General features: G+C 39.6%; 1 protein-coding gene across 1 annotated transcript in view; it reads left to right on the forward strand.

Moving 5' to 3' along the window:
• The window catches only part of NPAS3 (neuronal PAS domain protein 3), a gene marked incomplete at its 5' end in the record, with an annotated part of 867539 nt that overhangs the window by 604028 nt on the left and 237762 nt on the right, over positions 1–25749 (forward strand). The window contains one exon of the mRNA XM_011941876.1: positions 19621–19710. Within this exon, the coding sequence (XP_011797266.1) occupies positions 19621–19710 (90 nt within the window). The remainder of the gene's footprint in view (positions 1–19620; positions 19711–25749) is intronic.

The raw sequence follows: 25749 nt of genomic DNA on the forward strand, positions 1-25749 counted from the left end.
ATGATGAGACTGTCTATTGGGGAAAATGTGAGGGGTAGGGGACACCTTTTTCAAGCTAAAGAAACCAGGCACGGAAGTTGCATGTTTTGAAGAGGGATTATCGCCCGACACCTCTTTTTGTTGCTGGCTTAGACTAGCATCTTTTTATTAATCTCTTGTTTAATGTGTTTTCCCCCCAAGTCAGGATTTCTTCTTTACTTTATGGTATTAGGCATCCATGATCAACCAGTTCTATACCCAGTTATGTTTCAAGGAATGAAAGAACTATTGTTGGGGTATGTTTAGAGGTGTGTGTGTGTATGTGTGTGTGTACACACACACGCATTAGTAATAGGAACACACAACCTGTAATCAGCCGTTCTAAGTGCAGCACTTGATATCAGAGTTCACTTGCTGCATAGGAAGTTACTTGTTCATGCATAGTAAGTTATGTACCTTTTAGTTTGTTTCTAGTCCATTAAATCATGGGCCAGAAAATGGGTTTGTCACTTCTAAAATTTGGACCCAAGCAAGCATATGTGTTTATTCATGATGCTAAATCATTTTACCACACACTGTGTTCACCAACAGAGTAAATGCTGCTTAAAGCTGTCATATTGGCAAGTGCAGTTGATGCTGTGACAGGCTGGGGTTGGATAGAGACCTGGATCTTAAATAGTCGGATAATTAAGATATCTGAACCATCCCTGATCACTACCCACAGGTTACACTATTCTTAGTTCCACACATAGAACATGTGATTGGGAAAACCGATGCCCTCCCTGAGACAGTGTAAGAGATACTCGGTGGCTCAGTGGCTGTCTCTGAAATGGGAAGTGTGAGCACCTCTAAGAGGATGTAAGAATGAGCCCAACAATGCCTGTGAAAGTTCCTGGAATGAGAGGGCTATCTGTACAAACACCACGAGTTTTTCTCTTGCTTGGTCCATCAGCTGCTCCGATGCTTACTTGGAGTGGCGGAGGATCTTCATGCATTGCCTTCTTGGATCTGGGTCAAATGTGCGGTGGTTTCCAACTTACCAGCTAAACCACAGACTGTGGGGATGTGCATATCTGCTCACTCACTGCAGTGGAGTGGTTTGGCTTTTTTCCTCTGCAGGTTAATTTGTTTTTCTTTTTTTTATTTTTATTTCTGAGGCGGAGTCTCGCTCTGTCGCCCGGACTGGAGTGCAGTGGCCAGATCTCAGCTCACTGCAAGCTCCGCCTCCCGGGTTTACGCCATTCTCCTGCCTCAGCCTCCCGAGTAGCTGGGACTACAGGCGCCCGCCACCTCGCCCGGCTAGTTTTTGTATTTTTAGTAGAGACGGGGTTTCACCGAGTTAGCCAGGATGGTCTCGATCTCCTGACCTCGTGATCCGCCCGTCTCGGCCTCCCAAAGTGCTGGGATTACAGGCTTGAGCCACCATGCCCGGCCTGTTTTTCTTTATAACAGCATTACAGACATCTCACTGAGGCAGGTTAGCCTCCCTCTCAAGACACTGCCCTTTGCAGTAGCCACCCATTTGACTCTCCCCCGAACTGTGTTTGTCTGAAGAGCTTGCTTGGTACCATGATGAAGTTACTATGAATGTATATACATATTTGGCTGCAAATTTCAGTTTTGCTGGCCAGAACTGCACTCGGGCAAAATTGTCAAGGGGATGAAAGACTTTGGCATCAGGTGTTTCTCCTGACAACTTGAGAACACAACATATATTCACAAACTTTGTGATCATTTAGTGTCTACCTATCTCTCGCACCTCAGCATTTAGCAGGGTCTTTCTCAAGCCATACTTGCCAGCAGTATAGATCTGGCCTGTGAGATTGTCAAACCAGGAGGCAACGCAGCTTTCCTGAGTTGCCCTTTTTTTGTCCTTGACAGTCCTCACTGTCACTTCCTTGAATCCTTTCCCACCCCAGTTCTCCACACTTCATCTGCCCTTCCTGAAACAGAGAGGTGGCTGCTGGCGTTTGAGGACGAGCCTCCTGTGTGTTCTCATCGCCCCTCAGGCTCCTCCAGGCTCCTCCAGGCTCCAGTATATAGTCCTTTCAGCTGTTTCCTATTAGTCTTGTTTTTCAATCATCTCCCATTTTTTTGTCAGTTCCCTTTTGAGCCCTTTCTAAGTTCTTCTTTCACTAAAGGGGCAATCCCCAGAACTGAATTTACTTGAGATCTAAACAGTGCCAGATAAGAAGGAAAATTTACTTAGGATTCTAAAATCAAATGTCCATGGCTTCCATTTTACAGGCATTTAAGTAAAAAATATTGAGTTGATAACTTGCCCCATGTGAACAAAGAACTGGATGGTACACATGTGCCTGCATGCGCACACGCATGATGGGAGGGAGGTGCTGGCCTTCTGCACGGCCACAGAGAGCAAGAGACATTCTCACAGACACTGTGACCACTGCTTGCCAAGCACGAGGCAGCCACCAGCCTTGAAGTCACTCACAGGCCTCAGTATGTGGGTGTTATTTGAAGGTAAACAGAACTGGACTCGGGCAAAATTGTCAAGGGGATGAAAGGCTTTAGCATCAGGTGTTTTCTGTTCTCCTTCCTCATCACCCCCAGACATGCCCTCCTGTCCCTATGACGATGAACGTGCAGGCCAGTGCTTTGTGCTTGGAGGGCATAGTTGCTAAGGGAATGCATGCTGATGAAAAGAGAACCTTGCCAAGAGTTCATTTCCTCCTTCCCTCATCTCTTTCTGTGTTCTCACTACCCAGCTCTCATCTGAAACACAAACTGAGTTTGAGGAAGCTTAGAGACAGTCTTCCTGCTAGCCCACACCCATTTTCATCTGCTTCCAGTTATATTTGAAGAGGAGACAGTGGAAACAATCCAGAATCAGTATAAACCCATTATAGTACTAGTATATTTAGTAGAAACTTAGTAATAGAAGTATGTTGCTATTGCTGTCTTTACTGTTTTAGTACTTGGAACCTTCCCATTCTTTCTTCAAATTCTTTATAGATTTTTATATCAGTCCATTACACTTTGGCCTGAAGGAGTGTTCAACTACCGGATTTTTCTGGGACTACTAGATATCTCTTTCCAGTATTTGGGGGGCATAGAATAATTCCTTGAGGGGAAGAGAGGGCCAGGAGTCACCCTTTGTAAAACACTGCACCCATAGAATGGGATCTACCCAGTGGATTATGATCCACCAATGTTTGGCTTAAATCACACTTAGCTGACTGTCAAGTCCAGCCACCTCTAGGTTGGCTTCATCACAATCAGAGAGGATAGGAATCATCTTCTTGTCCCATCTCTGCTTTGAACATCACCTTGAGCACTATCATTCTGCTCTATGTCTCAGGGAATTCAAATCTATAGGGGAGTGAATGGCAGCTCAAAAACTCAAGAATCTCTGCCATGAAAGAATGGGGTCCAAGTCAATTGCACTACACACTGCATAGCAGCCTGAATTTCAGTTCCTGCTGTACTCTTTCCCAGCTATGTGATCTCACTTTCTTCATCTCAGATAGGCATAGCAAAGTATATATGTGTGTGTGTGTATGTGTGGTGTATACATACACACATATATATACACACATATACACACACACACACACACACACACACATATATATGTATATAAATATATCAGGAGTAGGCTCTGAGGATTGAGCTGGGTTGGTTCATGTAGAGTCCTTCTCCCAGGGTCTGGCACAGAGACCACCTCCATAAATGCTATCTGTCACTGTTAATATTATTATTCAAATCTTTTTAGGATTTGGGGTCTATTTATTTATTTATATTTAGAGACAAGGTCTCACTCTGTCACCCAGGCTGAAGTGCACTGGCATCATCATAGCTTCCTGCAGGCTTGAACTCCTGTGTGCAAGCATTCCTCGCACCTTGGCCTCCCAAGGCACTGGGATTATAGGCATGAGCCACTGCACCCAGCTCTGGCAAATACTTAATACACGTACATATATATGTGTGCCATAGATTGAATTGTGTCCTCACCCCCAATTTATATATTTAAGCCCATATTCCCAATGTGACAGTGTTTGGAGATTTTAGGAGGTAATTAAGGTTAAATGAGATTTTAGGGGTAAGGTCTTGATCCAGTAGGGTTGGTGGTCTTATCAGAAGATGAAGACAGAGAGAGCACTCTCACTCTGTCTGTCTCCCACCATGCGCACATATCAAGGAAAGGCCATGTGAGGACACGGCAAAAAAGGTGAGCCACACCCTTCCACAATCTAGGAAGAGAGACCTCACCAAAACTGAAACCTACAGGCACCTTGACTGTGGACTTCCTGCGCTTCAGGCCTGTGACAGAATAAGTTTCTGTTGTTGAAGTCACCCAATCTGTGGTATTTTTTTGTGGCAGCCCAAGCACACTAAGATAACATAAGTATGTATGTATTTATGTGTGTGTGTATATTTTATATATATATATGTGTGTGTGTGTGTGTGTGTGTGTGTATAGATCCTAGAATAGTTCTTATTTTAAAATGGCCATGCTTATGAAAATCATTTTTCTCCTATGTCTATGTTTCTTTTCATCTTTTCGTTGACATTAATGTTCTGCCCAAGTGTCCCACCCTATATTTCCTTAATTTGTCTCTTTCCATTAATTTCTGCAATCCCTGAGGTAAACAAATAGTCTTTTTTCTCCCTTAAAATTGTTTGTCTCCAAACTTGTTTTTTTAAGTTGTAAAGGGAAATTTTTTTGACTATTATGAAACCTTGTCTCAGACATGACCGTTGGGTTCTTTTCTTGCTGTAACATTAGTCTCCTGTCTCCTATGTAACACATTTAGTTTAGCTGCCTTAGTAGATTATCCTACACTTCCAAGTGTGTTTTTCTCCTTACAAGTAGATAAAACTCACAATTATTAGCAGACATTCTTCCTAAATCAGGGTCCCAAGTCAAATAATAGTCATCATGGGCACCATTTATTATATACCTGCTATACGATGACACTTTTACATGTATTAACTCTAATCATCTCAACAACTCTATTGACTGAAATGAATAATGTATAGATGTTATTCTTTACATTTCCATATGAGAAAACAGTGAAGTTGTAAAGTCAGAATTCTAGCTCAGATCTATTTGAGTTCAAAGCTCGTGTGTCGTTTTGCATTATACCCTGCTGCCTCTTGAAATGTTTGAAGTGTTCCCATTTCAAAGCTGGACGTGGAACTTGTTCAGCTCTGGCCACATAGGCTCCTTAGCATCACTGAAGGAATTGAGAAAACAAGGCCATAGATTGTTCCGTCTTCTCTATCATTGTCTCATTTTAGAGTGCCTCTGAATCTGACCAGAGACTTTCTGACAGAGTCATGCTTTCCATGGTGAAGAAAACTAGAGGGTGGAGTCAAGAGAGGTCACTGTATAGTGCCAGATCTTTGAGCCATAAGATATGGCCTCTGGCAGTGTATCTTCCTTACTGAGGATTTTTTTCAAGAGCTGAAGCAAGTCCATCCCTGCTGAAAGCCACAGAATGTGCTCCTTATCAATGACTGCAGTCAAGGGAACCTGCTCTCAGAAGTAGTTTATCTGCCTGATGCATCTCTTCTTCCTTCCTCAATCTTCTTTTGGGGGCTCCTGTTAAGGCCTTCTGACTGTAGAAGCCTTCTCTGCCACACTTCTTAGTGAGGCCAGGAGTCTACCTCTACAGCATGGAAACCCCTGCTTCTTTTCTGGTGCTTAACCTAGGGCTGGGATGATATCCAGATTCCCTTTTTCATGAGAACCCTGGAAAGACCCTAGGCAGAGATATGAAAGAATCCATTCTCTTTAAACTATTCTGGCTGCTTACTGAATCTGCAATCATGTTGTCAATTGACTTATGCAGAAAAGTGGTAAGAAGGGTCCTAATGTTTCAGCCCATGTCCTCCAACACAGAAACACTCCCTCTACTAAGCATCACTCTGTAGCTATTTAAGCCTATGAATAATCCATTCAAACTTCTTAATGTATTATAAGGGGCATTAGTAATATGTTTCTTCCAATCACTTGCTGGATAACTTCCTACATCTACCATTTCCTTGTGTGTGTTCCAGTAAGCCAAAAGATTTCAGCCTTGAAGAAGCAAGCACAAATGATTTGTGACGGATCCTGTAGCTTTTACTCTGTATAGTAAGCTATCAGGGACAGGGATTTTTATCCTGCTCAGTATGTTGATTTTATATGATAGTTTTGAAAATTTTAATTGTGATAGCATAGTTATTGCTAGGGGCCCCAATATAAAGACATGTCTTTTGAAAACTGTGAAGGAATGGATTTTTTTGCTCATTGCCTGTGAGGATACGTTACTTGCACCTTGCTGAACTTATGAGAAAGAGCTGAGCTTGTTGCATTATACAGTATTGAGATTAATGCTAGTCACTAGCTCATGTGAAATTAAGGATGTTGATAAACTGCAGGCCTATGTCTACGTCTAGTACATTAGGCCTGCCTAGTGGGTCATGTCTGTGTGCTGTTTAGGAAAAGGCAAAATAACACTTTCATGAAAGGCTCTTGTCATGGCAGAAAAGGAGTCAGAAAGGTAAAAATCTAGTGGAGTGGAGCAGCAAATGTCTTAAGCAAGTACAGTTAACCTGTAATGAGAGTAGAAGGCACATACAGAAAATGATAAAGACTTAAGGTTGTGTTTGTAAAACGTTAATATAGTTTTATTTGCTTTGGGATAAAAGTCTTCCATTCATTCTCAGAGGCCAGTTTGAGTCTTTAAGGGCTCAGTCCTTTAGGGGAAGTCACTTTTCAGGCTGTGACACATTTAAGTAGAAATTAAAGTAGGTCATCCTGTTACTAAAGCACAACCCCCAAGCCAGACAATAAAACAAATCTGACTTGTTGGGAAAGGTCAAGGCTAGAATGAGCAAATCTCATTGGAGGCAAAAGGAGTCTATCCCCAGTATTCAACCCTATAAAATTTACACTAGCCAACACAAATTCAGAGCCATTCTTGGTCTTCAGAATTTGTCAGTAATCGTTACACACCCATGAGTCAGATGTATAGATGAATTCAGAGTTGTTTCACTGCCCTGGGTTTACATACAAATACATTGAGAGTAGTAGGATTTATGGGAACACTGGCTGCGAAGTACGGTTCACACTCTCCCTGCAGCCATCAGCCCCTCTTTCACTAAATGGATGAATGCAAAATGCAAACCAAAAGATGAAAGGAAAGGTGAAGAAGAAACAAAAGAAAAATATGCAAAGGGGACTAAAATAAGAACATAGAAGGGGCACAAAGGCAGTTGGTCCCAAACCTGTGCACTGTCGTTTTCCAGGTGAAACCATCTGACATTGTACTTCCTCACTTTTTCAGACTACTGTCATTTGTCAGGGAGGTTGGTATTTACTTAGAATCTAAGTTAGGTCTAAGCAACAGTTGTAAGGGGGACTCATTCTTAAATTATTGGGACTTCCTTCAAAATATTCTGCAAGTTTGTGTAAGAGTTTGTGGAAATTTTCTCAACTGTGAAGTTGATCATCTTGTAGTATTCTGATTCTACACAAAGATAACTACCATTGTAGTAATGAAAATAAGTATTAGTTCATGTGCCCAGTTCTTAAAAGAAATCAGGCAGAGAGCCAAGTGAAAAAATAATACTTGGAAATTAATCAGTATCTTTGTCCCTTCATACAACCATTGTTGTTGGCAATTTGGATGCCTTTGACATCGAACATTGAGAAAGACTAAGTACGAGGTGACAGTTGTGACTGAAGGTGTTGTTGCTATATATGGTTGAGGCCACTTTAGTCTACAATTAGTCTACAATTCTGTATACTAATTTTAATAAGTCTAATAGTCATTGAGATGTAGACCATTATTCATCAAATGTAGTGAATGCCATTTTTAAATTAGTTTTGTTCTAACACATCTTCAGCTATTTGAGACAAAAGAGTGGGTAAATAATCATTATGCACATTAGAATTATACTAAGATTATTGATTCAAGGTTTCTAGTGAGTGAATTATCAATATGACCAACTCCAAATTTCTTTTAGAATTCCTTTCGATTGACACATCAGTGTATTTGAATAGATCATGCATAACCTAGATCATTGGCACAGCAAATCCCTGGTAGGGTGTATAATGCTATGACTGTTATGCAACTTCAGTAAACTACATTGTCCTAATTCACTGAAAGTGGTTTCCCCAGCGATTACTCAGGTATGTTAGGTGATAAGGACTCTAACAAAAGTAGATATAAGGTGTTCTGTGGTAACCTATTCCAAATAGCCCAATTCAAAATGCACACTAAGTTATACCTTCCCAGCAGGCTAACACTCTGTGCTGCTTAGGAAAAAGCAGAATAACAAGGTCTGCTCTTCTTTGGCTGAGATACCAGCTACTGACCTCTGACTTCACCTAAAGAACCCAAGAAAGGGAGAGATCACATGTGCTGACAGCGCTCCAGAACTGAGGGAAAGGAAAGGCTGTATCTGGACAAAAGCTATTGACACTTTCTTCTGCCCTGGGACATGTATATGGTAGCATTATTAGCTCCAACAAATGATTCATCCCCAGTTAGTAATTACAGGAGCATTTGTGAACATGTTTATATTTATTTATAACCAAATGCCCAGGCATCTCAAAATATATAGAACAAATCGTGTCTGAAAAACATGACCATCCAGTGACAATTCATGTACTAGATATAATTTGCTTTTTGCTACCCACAATCTATTACTTGCATAAAATCTTTCACTTCAAGACAATACTGAAGTACACCTTTTCAAATATTTTTTAAACAAATTTGAACACCTATTTTATTTTATTTTTGAGACGGAGTCTCACTCTGTCACCCAGGTTGGAGTGCTGTTGCACAATCTTGGCTCACTGCAAACCCTGCCTTCCAGGTTCAAGTGATCCTCCCACCTCAGTCTCCTGAGTAACTGGGACCACAGGTGTGTGGGACCAAAGCCAGCTACATTTTTTTGTATTTTTGGTAGAGACAGAGCTTCATCATGTTGCCAGGCTGGTCTCAAACTCCTGAGCTCAAGCGGTTCACTTACCTCAGCCTTCCAATGTGCTAGGATTACAGGCTGAGCACCGATTTTAAAGAAAAAAACAATCACAGTGATTATTTGATATATCAGTCAGATGACTAAGACAGAAGATATGTGAGTCTATTATCTTTTGCTGTCTGATATGGTAGGTCAGAAAGGCACAGAGATGGTCAGCGCAGTGGTTTCCATGGTTTAGTTACATTCTTTGCCTTCTTCAAATCACCTTAACATATCTGTGTTTACCTCCAAGGCAGTCACTTTAGACATTATTTTCGTATTTCAGTTAGTTCTACTCACCTTCTTTATAGACAACTTCATTCCCATGATTCCTATTCAAGCTCATTGAGATTTTGGTGAAATCACCTTTTGATCTTGCAAATTCAAGTAATGAATGGCCAGTCCCTCTTCAGTGATAGCACTGAATTCGTTTCTAGTCAGAATAGCCATTGAAGTAGAATCAGAGGAAGAAAATTCCAGTTTCACTTTTCACTGTTTGAAAAACAAACAACAAAATATTCAGTTTAGGAAGCCAGTGGAAAATACCAGAATTTGATTTTCTTCTTTACCAGATCATTCCACAAAATTACCAACACCAAAATCCCCGTATCTCAGCTCAGTCCTTTCATTCTGTTCCTGAAGTAGACCACAGAGGAGAAGCCAGGATCGATACAGCTAAGCACCACTGTTGTTTTGTTTTGTTATTTGGGGTTTGTTTTGTTTTGTTTGAGATGAGGTCTTACTCACAGAACGAAAACTTAGGGAATGTTGTTCAAGCTGGCCTCAAACTCTTGGGCTCACATGATTGTCCTGTCTCAGTCTCCCTAGGAAGCACTGCTGCTTTTAATTGTATAAATTAAGACTGTCATTTAATGTACACCTAACAAATTTGGTCCTAGCAAATTTCACAAGCTGAATTGCTCTACTTTGAAGGATGCCATCTAGAGCATCACTGATGAAGATTTCTTATGATATTAGTTGTTATGTTGTGGATATATGCAAGTATGTTAGCACACCATAACAATCTATAATCTTTTTTACTTCACATGTGTTACATAGTCTGGCACATGGGGATAAAAGCAGAAGCATTTCCATTTCCTTGGAGCCTTGAATAGGATGAGAACTCTGTGGACAGGCAGCATTTGCTGGTCCTCGCCTACACTTAGCAGCCAACTGTGAAATGAAAGGTTAGCAAAGCAGCCGAGAGCCATAGCAAGTGGTAAACCAAGTTATTTATCCACAGATCATTCAGGACCAGGTCTCAGTTCCATCAGAATAATTAATTTCCCTATAAATATGTATCTCTGTTTCATATGGAGCTAAATTCTGGAGCTAAGGCAGTGAAGCAACATAGCCTCTAAGCATCTGGAATTCACAGAAAACCAATATAAACATTCCAGTATTGTAAAGTGAAGGACCCAGAAGAGATGCAGTTACTTACAAAAAATATTAAAAACAATTCTGAGCATTGTTGACTCCAGGAACTAAATGCTAGTTTCTGTTATCAGCCGATCATATTTATAGCTGTATGTGGTTCTACTAAAAATTAATTGTTAATTATATGAATGATATATAAAATAAAGAGTAAAGAACCTAGTTACAATGATTTCCTGAAATTAACATAGAAGGGTTTCATGGCCCATGAATTATCCCTAACCAGAATTTCTGAACTATATTTGTAACCATCAAGTTCCTTTGAGTACAAATTTTTTTTATGCCTTTTCTCTAGAGATACAAATAAAACGTTCCTAGAAATAAAACACATGAATGCACCAGATTAGTGTCTGAGGTCTCTAAATGGTCTTTTAATATGCTAACTTCATTAAGGGATTCTTTAATCATTGTTACTACTCCCAACACAAGCCTCCTTACCTAAAGGAATACCTGTACAAAGCATTTATTATTTTTTTCTTAAGAGCCTGTTTTTGAAAGTGACCCACTGCCCAGTAAACAGTCAGATTCATATCATACTTAGCCATAACAGAAGCACTATGGGTTTCCCTGCCACCATCGGGGGTGTGTTTTCAGGTAAGCGAGGCTGTACTTTCAGGTAAATATGACTATAAAATAAATGTCTGTAGTCTATCTTATTTTCACATTGACTTCTATATAAAATGGTATGTATATACTACCAGAGAAGGGGGAAAATACAAACATATAAATCTGAATGAAAAACTCTGGGACAGGAAATCGGGTCATTGTTCTTGCCAGCTTGTATGTGGTGTGGTCTAGTCTTACATACCGGCCGCCTATTTGGAGATGTGGTTCTACTAGGGATTATTTATTACCTATGGGGTCCCCTGTCCACTGCTGGGCTCTAGAATCTTCTTCCAACATATGGGAATTTCTTCCAAGTCTGGTGGTCTTTTGATTGCATGTTTTCCAAATCTAACACTCCATGCCTTTCCCAAAAACAATACCAACCTAGAAGAGGTCTGGAGCTGGGTCATTCAGGGGTCCCCACTGTGTATTCAGGGTATCCTAAAATGGAAACTGCCTTTGCCTTGGGGCTTTCTGTTTTATAAAGTTAATTTTCAACTTTATTCATTTTCTTAGTCTTGGATCCCACAGATGAGTCTTCTTCAAGAAAGCAGCTTGTGATTGGGAACCTTGTCTCAGTCCCCTTTGCGAACCCCAGGCTGTCATGGGCTTGATGCATAAGAGCTCAACAGGTACTTTCTGTTGCAGTCAACATGAGTTTTCTAAACAGAAAGAGCGTGAGACTCACTTGTATGGAAAGAAATGCTGGAAGAGGCAAGGATTCCGCACAGCTATATCAAGGTGTGAAACAACTAAAATACCTAGCAGGTAGTCTCAGCAGTGGGAGGAAAAGCAGTCAAAGGATCCTTTGTTCTCAGCTCTACCGCATGTTAGTTATGTGACATTGAGCAATGGGTTTAAATTCTCTGAACCTCAGTTTCCTCATCTGCAAAGTAGGATTAAATAATACCTATCTCATATGTGACCTATGTAATGTGACTAACAAATATTTGCTCCCTTTTCTTTTTCCTGGTGAATAGTGAGTGAACACAGCATTGTTTGTGACATCCTATAACAATACATGCAATATGTATTATATATGATATGTGTAACAGCATATTTGATTCATATATTATATATATATATAATGAAGACCACTTCCTACTTTCCAGTAGTCTATATTCGACAGGATGTAAGGTAAACAGTTGTCATTCTTTTCTTTCAGTTGTTTTTTTTTTTAAGGTCAACAACTTGAAAGACACCTGGTACCCGCGTGTGAGTGAACAGCTTATTTCTAGCCAAAGCAAAGCAGTGACATTTTTAGGCCATTCAGGACCAGGGCAATGTATTGTTTATATTACTTCTGCCAAGGTGGGGATTCCTCCTCTACCTTGAAAAAGAACTCTGAATTCAATGAGAGAGAAGCACAATAAGGAATGAGCCCTTAGATATGGAAGTCTACCATTCAGTAATTTAATATACCACATGTATGTAAAGCAGACGTAGCATTGCAATTAGTATTTGTGCTTTAGAATAACTATTGGGAATCCTCTCCTTGAGGCAAAAGGAGTATGTGCTCACCTATGCCCCAAGTGGAGCCCCGGTTCCTCTAGGACAAACCAGAGATAATATGGAGTAGCCCCTGTGGCTCAGAGGCCAGTGTGAGTCCACCAAATGCCACACTGTCTTTTGACCAGAGCCTATTGTCCATTTGGCTGGATGTTCAGATTCATAAATCTGCATCCCTCAAGGCTGGAAGTAAAGCCTAAACTAGCATCCTAGAGAAAAAAGGTCAGCACTTTGATACACAGCTCCCCAAAATGGAATTTTAAGGAGCAGAAGCAAAACCTCATCTTGCTCAGAAAATGGGTGTCTTTGTTCTCTCATGTTTTAAGATTTTGCTAGCTCAGTGTCTCTCCTTTTATTCTGCTGCCTCTTTATTCTGCTGCCTCTCTTTTAAGGACGGAAGAGAGGCCATCTATGGCTCTTAACTGTTTTCTCACCTAAGATGTTTCGACTTACATATTTTTTTTTTTTTTTTTTTTTTTAAGACGGAGTCTCGCTCTGTCACCCAGGCTGGAGTGCAGTGGCCAGATCTCGGCTCACTGCAAGCTCCATCTCCCGGTTTTACGCCATTCTCCTGCCTCAGCCTCCCGAGTAGCTGGGACTACAGGCGCCCGCCACCTCGCCCGGCTAATTTTTTATTTTTTAATAGAGACGGGGTTTCACCGTGTTAGCCGGGATGGTCTCGATCTCCTGACCTCGTGATCCGCCCGCCTCGGCCTCCCAAAGTGCTGGGATTACAGGCTTGAGCCACCGCGCCCGGCCTCGACTTACATATTGTAGGAAACCCTTACGAAAGGTGTTTTGAGGCATCACAGTTTGCTGTTCTGGATTTATTATTTAGTAGAAAAATAGTCAAATTTAACTAATCTAATTTGGTGTTGTGATTGGGAAACGTGACTTTTAGTACCTGACCGTATGAACCTATGCTATCCTTTGTGCAGTTGACTCATTGGAAGGCAAAGGAAGGAACAGAAAGCTCTTGGAGGTTCTTAAGGGTTAAATAAAAGTCTAAACCTTTGATGTGTGTGCTTTTATCCACTTTGAGAAAATATACTTGACTTAGATTCTTATTTCTGAAAATAAGGCTTTTGTTCCTTCACAGTGCTGGATTGTTAAAAGTCAGATTGCAAAGACACAGTTTGTGAATCTTTTTCTCCCCCATAAACAGATACATGTGGGCACTTTGGGCACCAGCCAGGTTCTCCTTGAAGTCTCTGGGAGTCCACATGTGTGTGCCTGAGCAGTATAGCATCACTTCCTGAGTGCATTCGGAGGGCAATATGGCATTTGAATGAGCTCTATCCAAGTGTGATTGTATCTAAAGGCCAAAAAATTTAAGAAATATTTTTTTTTCTTTCTAACTCTTTTAACTGCTGCCAAAACAGAGTGGAAAGATAGGCAATGGAGTCCTGTCCTCACTCTCCAGCCAGGTTTCTTATATCGTTCAAGGGCAGACCCACTTCTTCCCAAGGCTAGCCCATTGCTTAGGGAATGGAGGCAGTTTTCTCACAGAACCTCTCCTTATTAACAGCAAAGCTGTCTTAGCAGCTATAAATTGCTCACTTCTAATGTCTGATAAGCATTGTGCTCGAATTCAGGCTCTGCTGTTGTCCTAACAGAGTTATGTCACAACAGTGAAGAACTCTGAGTTTGAAGGGAAAGTTGAGTATGTCAGAGATTATACTCTATCACGTATGGACATTTTCTCTGCAGTCTGAGCCTGAATTGGGAGGACATCACAGATGCATGGCACATTGGACAAGGAGCACATGCATGCATTTAAATCATGGATATCTTACTTTTTTACTGATGTAATTGTGAAATATGTTCTTTTTGCATTCATAATTAGGGGGTGGAACAGATGGTGAAGGCTTAGTTTAAAATAATCTGTCATTAAAATAACCTAGCCTACTGGTAATTCTTCTCTCTAACTGGAGTTAAGTCATAGGAAAAGAGTTTGGGGTGATTTTTCCCCCTTCTGTACTGGAATGTCAAAGAAAGAACTACTAATTTCAGAGTGCTTATATACTCAAAACTTGTCCCTATAGGAGCACCATGGTAAGATGTCACTCTGTGAAATTTGGCTGCAGAGGAATATGCACAAAAAGGAAAGCAGAGGCAAAACTCCTCTGACAAATATAAATCCATTTAGCACAATGCATTAAACATTAGTACACCTTCCATCATGAACCTGTGGTTAGTTCCATACCCTGCAAGGAAATAACCTCATCATTTGACAAGTACTGTTAGAAGCATTCAGCTTTTGGGGTTAAGAAACTATGCCTTACACTTTATATGTTACACTGATATCAGGGGATATAAATTATAATTACAGGCATTATTATTCAGAGATGCTGTAACTCCTGATTTCTGTATCCAAGCCTCACTTCTTGCATGTGTACCTCATAGACTTACTGGGATGTGACAAAGGAAATCTCCGATCAGCCCTGTCTGGATGGCTAAGAACTGTTTTCAGTAATAAGAAAACTGTCTTGATAAATCAGATACTTGCATGTCTTTAAAATGTCTGTTTTACTGTTTCTTCTAAGATTTTGTTCTCCATCTGCTTTGAGGAAAGCAGATAGATTTCAGCATGGCTTTATAATAAATCTTCTTGAGGAGGGACTAGCATTAACATTTATGTAGGTTCTTTTTCATCTTAATCCAACCTTAGTTAATAATCAGAAAATTCTACATAGTGAGTAAGAAGATGTAATTAACCCTTTGACCCCAGAATCTTAATTGGCGCCTGTTGAAAACAGTGGGCAGTTTAAAAAAAATTAAAAAGTAGCCTGCAGTGATTGAACAGTGCAGTATATAATAGCTTTCTTGATTCAAAATTTTTTAAAAAATTCCACAGAACTTTCAGATTAATCACACTTGATTTCCAAGACTAACTGACTGAATGTTTTCTTCCTCCTCCCACCTTTTTAAATTGATAACACCCAATTTAAACCAACAATGATGCTACCCTTCAAACTTTTCTAAGTGGCAACGTACAGCTAACTATAGACAGAGGCAATCCTGAATCAGAAGGTAGTGGCTATGTGAAAAGTGACCTTGGCAATTCACTTTAAACCAGACTTCATATCCCATTTTTTATTTGAAAGGTGATCAAATCTGAGATATGGACATTGATCTCATACTGTAGGTATAATTGACCAAAATGATAACCATAAAAGTGGAAAATATGGTGAATTAACCATATTTTTGGTGTGTGTGTGTGTTTTACTTCTGTGATGACTAACAACTAATTTAACTAGTTGTTTTTTCCCCCTACCAAATTGGCCGTTATTTTTAATTGAATTGACTGGATGTCTTTGTGTCATGTAGACATAGACTCATTTTAATCTCACCAGGAAATTGGAACATGTGTTGAAGCCTCTGTTTTTGCCAAACAAAACTGGCCAGTTCTTAGATCGCCACTGCTTAATAGCATCAGATGTTTTGCCTCCAGATATTCTTTTACCCTGCTGTGGTGCCCAAACCTCCTCAAATATTTTAGTAAGTACATGAAATCTGAACCTCATGTAAAGAATCACAATCCCTTTTAGTGAGGAAGTAAAGGATATGCGTAGATAGCAAATGACACATCTATTCAGAAATAGCACTGGGTGCTTTGAAGGACATACAGTAATCCATTCTATTCTAAATATCAGGAGGTATCCCAGACCATAGTAGAAATCTGTGGAATCTGAATCTGTAAATAATCTAAGTCCATAAACTGGACTCCTCAAGAAAATAATTTCCATCCTTAGTAGTCATTATGGTATTTGTGATATAAGGAAAAGGGAGCACTGAGCATGGAGGTAGAACTGGATTTCATAAATCCTGATTGAGTGGTTGTTAGGTGCCAGCTAGAGAAAGATACATAAGGCATCGCCTCGCTGTTGAGAAATTCGGTGATTCAGAAATTCTCTAGTTGAGAGCTGAATAAGCCAACCAGAAGCATACAATGCCATAAATGTTTTAATAATTTTATGGGAGTGAAGAAGATTTAATCCTGCCTCTGCCACCAACTGGCCATCTGAGCTTGTCCAGCCACTTAGCCTCTCTGTGCCTCAGTTTCCTCCCCTGTAAAATGAAGGTTTAGAACTATAGGAGATTATCCCCACACCAGCTTCATCAGTCCATCCTTCTGCATCCAGCCAGGCTTCCAACTGTCCCTTGTGTCCTTAGAAGTTCTCCTGTGATCTTTCTTTGTGTTGTTGCTCTAATTGACAATGACATATTAAAATTTGAGAAGATGACTTACACAGTTCTCTGTGATTGTGTACCAAGCCATGGCTATCAGGTCGAAAGGAAAACCTAACAAGCCCTTTTATAAACTCCAAGGGAATAGTCACAAAGGGGAGGGTCCTAATTCTCATGAGTCATTCTCAGGAGACATCTCGTTTGAGGTAAAGATATGTTGAAATTAGATCCTTCCCAAACTTGTAGGAAGGAAATATCTCTCCCTTTGCACTGGTTCAAAAGTGAGGTTCTGCTATACTACATCCTGTGCTTGAAAGGCTCTATCAGAAAAGGGTCCAGAGGGTTTGCAGTTTTGTGAAACGTAAGGAGCCCAGTTCCCTTAGACAGTACAGTATTTTATTCCCAAAAGCTGGTTCTGGGGAAATATTTCACAGCAAAGGTGGCCAGGTAACCTCCTATGGAAATAACTTAAGTAATCTCTTGCCATCCTACTTCCCCTCTATCTTGTACCCACAATGGGAGGATTCTATCGTTTGAACACAAATTGTTCAAAAACAAGGGATGATGTTTAAGATGTCACAGGCTGCCTCTTAGGGTAAATATTTTAATTTCAGAAATGCTGTGAATATTCGCCTTTTCATTAATTCACACATGTCAATTAGAGAATCTTTATTTTTATTGGAAGGTAGTATAGTTAGTTATTAAGTCCCACTGCCAAAGTTCAACTCTAAACAAACTAGGAATAGGCTTGTTGCCTAACTTCACTAATCCTCAGTTTCCCTGTATATAAAAAGTAGATAATAATACAATAACTTCATATAGTACTTGTGAAAATTAAAAGAGACAATATGTGCAAACTGCTTAGCACAGAATGCTTAATAAATGTAAGCTGGCATTATTGTATTATTGTAGCTAAACGCTCATCTATCATGGTAATTTGCTCTTTAGTGGAACAATACAATGTGACTTTTGAATTGTTTTTAGAACCCAAGAAATCAGAGGAGGGGGTTGGGTGTCATCCACAGTTTCTGACCAGTGGGGCAGTGAAAACATGTCAGGAAACAGGAAAATCCACTTTTTTTTTTTTTTTTTGAGACAGAGTCTTGCTCTGTTGTCCAGTCTAGAGTACAGTGGCGTGATCTTGGCTCACTGCAACCTCCTCCTCCCGGGTTCAAGTGATTCTTGTGCCTCATCCTCCCAAGTAGCTGGGATTGCAGGTGTGCCACCACACCCAGCTACTTTTGTATTTTTAGTAGAGATGGGGTTTCCACCATGTTGTCCAGGCTGGTCTTGAACTCCTGGTCTCAAGTGATGTGCCCACCTCGGCTTCCCAAAGTGCTAGGATTACAGGCATGAGCCACTGTATCTGTCAGAAAATCCAAATTTTATCTGTACATACACACATATATATGTGTGTGTGTATCTGTATGCATGCATATATATATACACATACATATATAAGAACATATATAATATATAGTCTCCCCAAAATTCAGTATTTTAGGAGACTGAAATTATTGCTAGGATTTGAGAAGGCACATATTTCTAAGTAAATTTACACACTTCTTCCACCTTTCTATATTTTACAAATTTTGTCATTAATTTAGTGTTTTCACATACCTTGTTCCTAGCATGGGTTTGCAAATTCACAGCCTTTTTTTAACACCACACACATTTAAAAACTTTTTCATGTACAAGCAGCACTTGTGCAATCTACCTTGTTAAAAATAAATATAAAGCAAAACAAAAGATGTGAGGATGACAGAGGGTGTAGGATGCACTGGATTGCAAGAATTTGAAACAAATTTAACCTCAGTTTGAATGCTGTATTGCAGGTGGAGTTCATGATGATTTACACCATTCATCAAACTGAAAATGCAACCCTCCATTGGGAAAGTAGACTGAGGTTTTAGGAGTTACAGATGATGTGTGGCATCCTTTTTCTTTCTTTATTCTTTCTTCCTTCTTTTGTTCCATTTCAGGAGTTGTGATGGAAACTAGAACTGTCGCTATATAACTTTAATAGAGAGTTTTGCAAAACAAGACTACAGTTTGTCAGATTGCAGCCTATAAACATTATCCCTTAATGTATTGACATTTCCTATTGTTCTAACACAGTGGGCACTAGGATTAAAGAAGGCTTCATTCCTTATTAATTAGCAAATTGTTGATGTTCAGAGTAGTGCAAGTAGTGATTTTACTTGCTCTTGATATAGGAAGCCTTTTTTTCTTTCATTTCATTACGATCTTTATTCCTGTTCAACTATTTAATGGAGAATCTTGCTGATTTAATCTCAGTAACCACTGAATCCAAAAAAAAAAATAAAGGCAACATCTCATAAAATCAGCATGACCTTATTTTGTACATGAATGTAATGTATCTTGATCAAAATGACAGAGACATGAGTCCCTAAAGTAAGAGAAAGCTTTCAGTCTTAATTCAGACATTTAATTTATTCATGTATAATACAATACTAAAAGATCTTAGGACTTTCATTAAACACGGAGAAAAAATGGTCTTAAATTCAGCGTGGCCAGGTGCAGTGGCTCATGCCTGTAATCCCAGCACTTTTGGGAGGCTGAGGCAGGGGCGGATCACCTGAGGTCAGGAGTTCGATACCAGCCTGGCCAACATGGAGAAACCCTGTCTCTACTAAAAATACAAAAATTAGCTGGGCATGGTGGCACGTGCCTGTAGTCCCAGCTACATGGGAGGCTAAGGCAGGAGTATTGTTTGAACCCAGGAGGTAGAGGTTGCAGTGAGCAGAGATCATGCCACTGCACTCCAGCCTGCGAGACAAAGCAAGACTCTGTCTTAAAAAAAAAAAAAAAAATTCAATGTATTGCTTTCTCTCAGTGGCCTTACTAATTAAATCTGCATCCTTGATATTTATTAATCTATTTATATTTTTTTTCCTGCAGTCCCTGGATGGCTTTGTATTTGCACTAAATCAAGAAGGAAAATTTTTGTACATTTCCGAAACAGTCTCCATCTACCTAGGCCTCTCACAAGTAAGTAAAACAATTTTAGATTCTTGGCAGTGATTATGAAGCCTTCTTCAGCCTCATGTTTTTCCTTCTTCAAGGAATATTCTGTTTAGCATGAATTATCAAATTTATTATTTAGTGGCTTTACCTGACTGTTCTCTCAGAGTCAGTGAGAAACCTGTGTGTCAGTGTTGAACATTCAGAATAAACTTGTGCTCAAAAACTTTAGTTCCCCTCCCCACCCCCCAAGGATCATTATTAATTTATTGAGAACAAATGAAGTTTCTTCCCTTGGTTGTTTTGAACTTTGAAACCTCTGTGCCCGGTAGGAGAGGGACACACTAATAGTGTTTCCCTTGTGTCCTATTACTGGATGTTTATGGAGTACCCTGCATTATCCTGGGAGCTGACACAATGGCAGGAGTCATTTGGAGTCAAGAAATACTGAAAGAGACCATTAAAATGTGTTGCAGGGAGGGTTCCAGCAAGGATATATTTTGCTGCCTTTGCAAATGCTTCCAAATGCTGAAAGATGATTTAAATAAGATAGCTTTTCATTATTTGCCATTTAATTACTCACATGTGTTTTTTGGAGGGTAAAAGAAAAGAAAATGGAGGCTGACGGGCCAGGGACAAAAATCTTGGATGTTACTTCTCGAAATTCCCCTGGAACACAAAAATTTAAGTTCCAGTGAATTCCAAGACATGGGCTGCATCTAGTGAATGCCAAAATATCCTGAAGCAAGGTTTGCAATTCAGCTAATTATCCAGATGTTTTCTCCATAAAAAGGCTGAACATCTGGGTATTTGCGCCCATACAGGTGATTGGCTGAGTTTGACCCCTTTCATCTGGTGATTTGGCATGAGGAAAACACTGCCTCAGTGGGAGGGATTTTGTGTGTGTGTGTGATGATCTGCCAAGTTGGATAATCTACTGCTCATTCAGTTGCCCCTTGAAGCTAGAGATAGAGATAAGATTTGTCTCTCTCCTTTAAAGCAGGACCCACCCCAGACTCCTTGCTTCTGAAAGTTGGCACAGCTCTAAGGAGGCATCCAGCAAGTCTGGATCCTTTTGGCTCTTAGTGAGTTTGCCGGGTAATAGCTAAATCAAGAAAGACATTGGAAAATAATAGAGAGAGATATTTGGCATGTGAGGAGGCTTGGGGAAGGAGGAGAACCACTGCCAAATTTGATTATTTACTGTTGAGAATCCAAACAAGGGTCTGTTCTGTTAATGCTTTTTGAGGAGCATGCAAGCTCTCAGCTATAGTGTATAGAGTAAGTCTATTTTATGTGGACTTTAGCAAACCAAATGATAGAAACTGAGCTTTTGTTAACTTAGTATTAGTATTCTTGTATCTTGTTGAAAGATCTGGTTTTGTAATAGCCTTTAATAGACTTTAAGCCTTGTCTTAATCTGTCTGGGACCTAGTATTGAGAATCTTCAATTTTGAAATTGGCGAGCCACCATATTGCGATGTTGTTATTACCATATAGAACTGGAAACACCACTGTTTGTTGTTCTGCAATGCACATATTCATGTTTCATGCAGGGTATCCAGCAAAGTTTAATAAGCCAGTAAAGAAGAAGGATGAATAATTAGTTTAAGCAGGTAAATGCTAATTAGGGAACTCCTGAAAAGCATCCATTATATACTAGCTCAAAACACATTTTACAGCCCTGGTTAGTGGTGTAATCCAAATTCTGTCAAGGCAACTGCATTTTCTGTAATTGAGATGTGTATGTTTGCTTTGCATAACAGATGGCTCTGTATGCTTAGACTGATAGCTAGGAAAATAATAATTGCATTATTCTGGCCAAAAGAATATTAGCTCTTGGGTTTTGGCCATTTCAGTCAGTCCTCCTGCCAGCACAGCATATGCACATATATGGATTGGATTTTCAAGGAAATTGATGCATCTGGAATAGTGCGGCCATCTGAAATATCATCTGTTCAAGAAAAATTTGGCTTTAACCCTATGCTGGTTTCTCCTTAAAAGTATTTTATTTAGCTGCTTTTCTACTGTATCATCACATAAAATCTGAGACAAATAATGGATGTTTCTGTGAAATAAAGCAGCTATGTAGACATGGTCCAGTATCTGGCAATTTCTTTGCAGTCCCAGATTTTATATATAATGGGTTTTAAAGCACATACCAGTAGTCAGCATGTTGACTTATCCAGGGGTGGACCCTGGCCAAAATGTGCCATTGCCTTCTCCTGTGGTGGATGTGTTCAGCGTTGGCAGAAACTGTCAAATATGCAGGTAGAGGCTATGAGATAGGAGACATGGGCCTTCATTTGGCAGCACTACACAACTGAATTGATGAGGGGTCAGTCAGTAGAAAGTGATTTATTTTTGCATATACTAATTTATGTACTTAAAAGTGATTTTTGCATATACCAGTTTATGTATTTAGTGTTCAAAACTGAAGCTTAAGAATAGTTCTGCATTAATATAAAAATAATCTGATAAGAACATGATATATTTTTAAATGCCCAAAGCATGAGGGAAAAAAAAATCTATGCTAAAACACTGGAAAAGAGTTTTCTACCCAGTTAAGTTTCTGAGTCCTAATAGAGAAATCGAAGTCCCCAAGACACAACTCTTTCCAATTTTCTTCAATGCCCTTTTTCAGTCGTAGGGGTTGTGGGGTGATATACAAAGTAAATATACTCTAAGTCAATTAAGCATTTGTTTTATGAGCACACACAGACACACACACAGACACACACACACACACCCTTATTAAAAAGCAAACCAAATGCGCTACTTGTGTTCTACAACTTTGGCTAAGTGGTTATTCCATCAAATTCTAGACAGTGATAAGCAATCTATAAAGTTATGGTCCCTCCTTTCCTTTCCAAATAGTTTTGTTAAAGACAGTGTGTAACTCTGTCGTCAAAGACTTGTCCAGTGAAATTGTTGAGGAGGACTGTGAGCATGTCAGTTTGTTGCAGGGCATAGCTATGTCTGTATTTCTAACTCTGAAAATATCCCTTCCTCAGTTTTATTTTCTTTCAATGTGTACATAAATGTGGTGGCTTTAAAACAGCTTATGCTCAGGAAAGAATTAGAATTCTTTTTTAGTTCATAATAAAACAAGATAGGGAACCTTCTACTGAGCTCTGTTGTGTAGCATGAGGATAGAGACAGCCAGAGCGGATTTTCTCTTTGACACTCCCTTGGGTGGGACAGCTCCTGGTGTCCAGGGCATGTGCTTGCTGGGTATTCTCTTTATTCTCATCTTGTTGTACTTATGGGAATTAGTGAATGATGGTGATTTCTGAACCTCCTCAACAGTCCTCTTGACTTTGCCAGATACACACACATACACACACACACACACAGAGAGAGAGAGAGAGAGAGAGAGAGAGATGTATATATTTAACCTAACAACATCCAAGAAGTGGTTTCAGGTTATAGAAGTATCCACTGTTGACTTGCTTTCCTGTGTAAAAATGATTCCCAGTTGCTCACCAAGAGGCCTTATCTTAAAAGAAGATTCTCACATACTGATGCTGAGTTTGGCTTGCATAGAGACTAAATAACTTCTTATACCTGGTGATGGCATTCAGAGCTGTTCACGACAGCTTTGCTTTCTAGCTATAATGGAACACGCAGAAGTGAAAATGAATTAAGAAAACAGAATGGGTTCCCTAACCATGAAAATGTAGCAATGATATATAGCCAGCATTTATGAAATCTCTTCCAAAATGTAAGGGGCTTAATCGCCAAAGAATCCAAAAGAGACTTTACATGATAAATAAAAAATATTTCTAGTTGATATAGGATTTAAAGCTTAGAGAAATATTTATTTGTTGGCTTATACTCTCCTCTTTCCACAAAGGATTTGAAATAGCTTACATAAACACATATGATAAAAATAATGTCAAAATAGAACTAGGGAATAAGGAAAAGGAGATAAGCAAAAGTAGGTAAACTATTACCACATAGTAGGAAAACACAAAAAAGGGGCTCATAAAAAGACCATTTAGTACAAATGGTCTTTATTAAAGCTTCAGATTTAACCATGAGCTTCATGGTAACCAAAGCAAAAAGGGAAATCCAGTCAACCATCAAAAATGAAAAACCATTGTTTCTTAAGGAAAGCAAAGTTTTTCTGGGACTGAAATCTGAAAATCTCACTTACAATTTTGGTAGAGCTAACCCGTAGATTATGACATCAGTTTGCTTCCACTGGAGTCCATATTCACAGCAAGGCTGTCGTGATCCACATAGCAAACACCAAGACCCAAATTACAAATCTCGTAACAGGCAGAAGCCCGTTCCCTGCCAGCCATAGCTGTGCGGAAGACCATTTGGAGAGCGAAGTTCTGTTCCCGCATCCAGCCCTCACAATAGCATTGGCTAGTTTGGTGGTTTACATGGTTTCAAATCGGCTTTCCTTCACCCATACTCACATCCTGCGTTTTCCTCTAAATCCTCATGAGAAATTCACATTATCATTGCCAGAGGCAGAGGACATGAGAGACTCAGTTAACCAGAGAATACAATTGGACTCACATCCTCTGAAAACATTTTTTCTGGAAAGTGAGGTGAGACAAGATAATTCTGATGCGCACCTATCCCAGCAAAGTGCTTTCAGGTTAATGTAGAGTCCTGTTTACAACAAAATGAGATCTAGAGCAAGCCAGGATATGTACACATTTGTATGGTGTGATATCATTAGAAAATACCCTATGTGCCAGCTAAAGCCTCTCTTGAAATGTGTTCTAATCACCCCCCACTGCCTCCAGTCCCCCCCTGCACATAATGAGTCACTTCCCGTTTTTCTCACCTAGTCCTCACCCTTATATAAGGTATTTCCTGGCTATTGTAAGCCAGCCAGAAGGTAGCTGCAGACAAGGTTACAAATTGGCTTGATTCAAGGCAGTGTGCTGAAAAAAGGGCAGGGTGGCTGCAGATTATAATAAGAGTTAATAGAGGTGAAGGTGAAAGGGGGTTAGTGGTTGCTTTAAATTTGATATTTTTTTTAAGCCATGCAGATGTATTTGCCATAAACTCCTTTCCTTATCCTGTTGTTCATCTCCATATTTTAGATTTCTCTGCATTTGTTATATAGAATGGCAAATAAAATTACAGCTACAGCACACAAGTACAAGGTCAAATAAATGACAGAGCTCAGTCTATTTGTGAAGCTATTCTGAAAGGGAACCATGGTGCCAAATGTGGTTTATTTGAATAATAAAGAAGAATTAGATTCCCCTGATAACTTGGCCGAGGGCCAATAAATCACTGGAGGTTAAAGATGCTTTGCAACTGCCATGTCTTTCTTTTGCTTTTCCAAAGTGCAAGCCTCACTCTTCCATTCTGTGTTTTTCAATGCAAATCAAGTTGAGGTTAGTATGTAGCTAACACTCTTACTTCCCTGCTTGTAAAAGATATATATGTATTTCTTTAGTGGGGTTAAAAAAAAAGAAGACATTAGCTTTCCTTACAAGTTATTCTCTTGTTTGGCATCATCACATCCTAGAGAGCCGGAATATAAAGACAAAAAAGGTATTATTTCAACACAGCAGAGGGATTACAATGATGGAGCCAAGTGTTAGCATTTTTGCAGTGGGTGTTCTAAATTTATTCAATGCTAGGGTAACTGGAGTTCTTTTAATAAATGAATGCAAATACTGCTTTTTGGCCCCCCTTTTCAAAATATTTCAAGTACACATACCTTAATTTTTAAAAAAGAAGAGAAATATATAATTTTCTGCAGCTGTGACCGCCCCCCACCCACCCCAACTAGCAAGTCTACATTTTTCTCCTGTACACTAATCATAAAAAGTTCATCACTTCTGGGTGTAACAAAGAAAAATGCCCTTTTGAAGGTGGAAGCTCTGAGGGTTTGGAGACTATTGAGAAAATATAAGTTTCAAAATAATTCAGAAACAGTACAAGGCACAGTGGCACATTATCAATTTACAACATTTAAATTGATAAATGCTTGGTGGTGAAGGCCTACAAGGGCACTTTGAAAAGCAAATAGCGACCTGGTGAAGAAATTGATTTTCCCCCCCCGAAAATGACTGCATGATGCATCAT

Source organism: Colobus angolensis, unplaced genomic scaffold (assembly GCF_000951035.1).
Source record: "Colobus angolensis palliatus isolate OR3802 unplaced genomic scaffold, Cang.pa_1.0 Scaffold202, whole genome shotgun sequence".
NCBI classification, from domain to species: Eukaryota; Metazoa; Chordata; class Mammalia; order Primates; family Cercopithecidae; genus Colobus; species Colobus angolensis.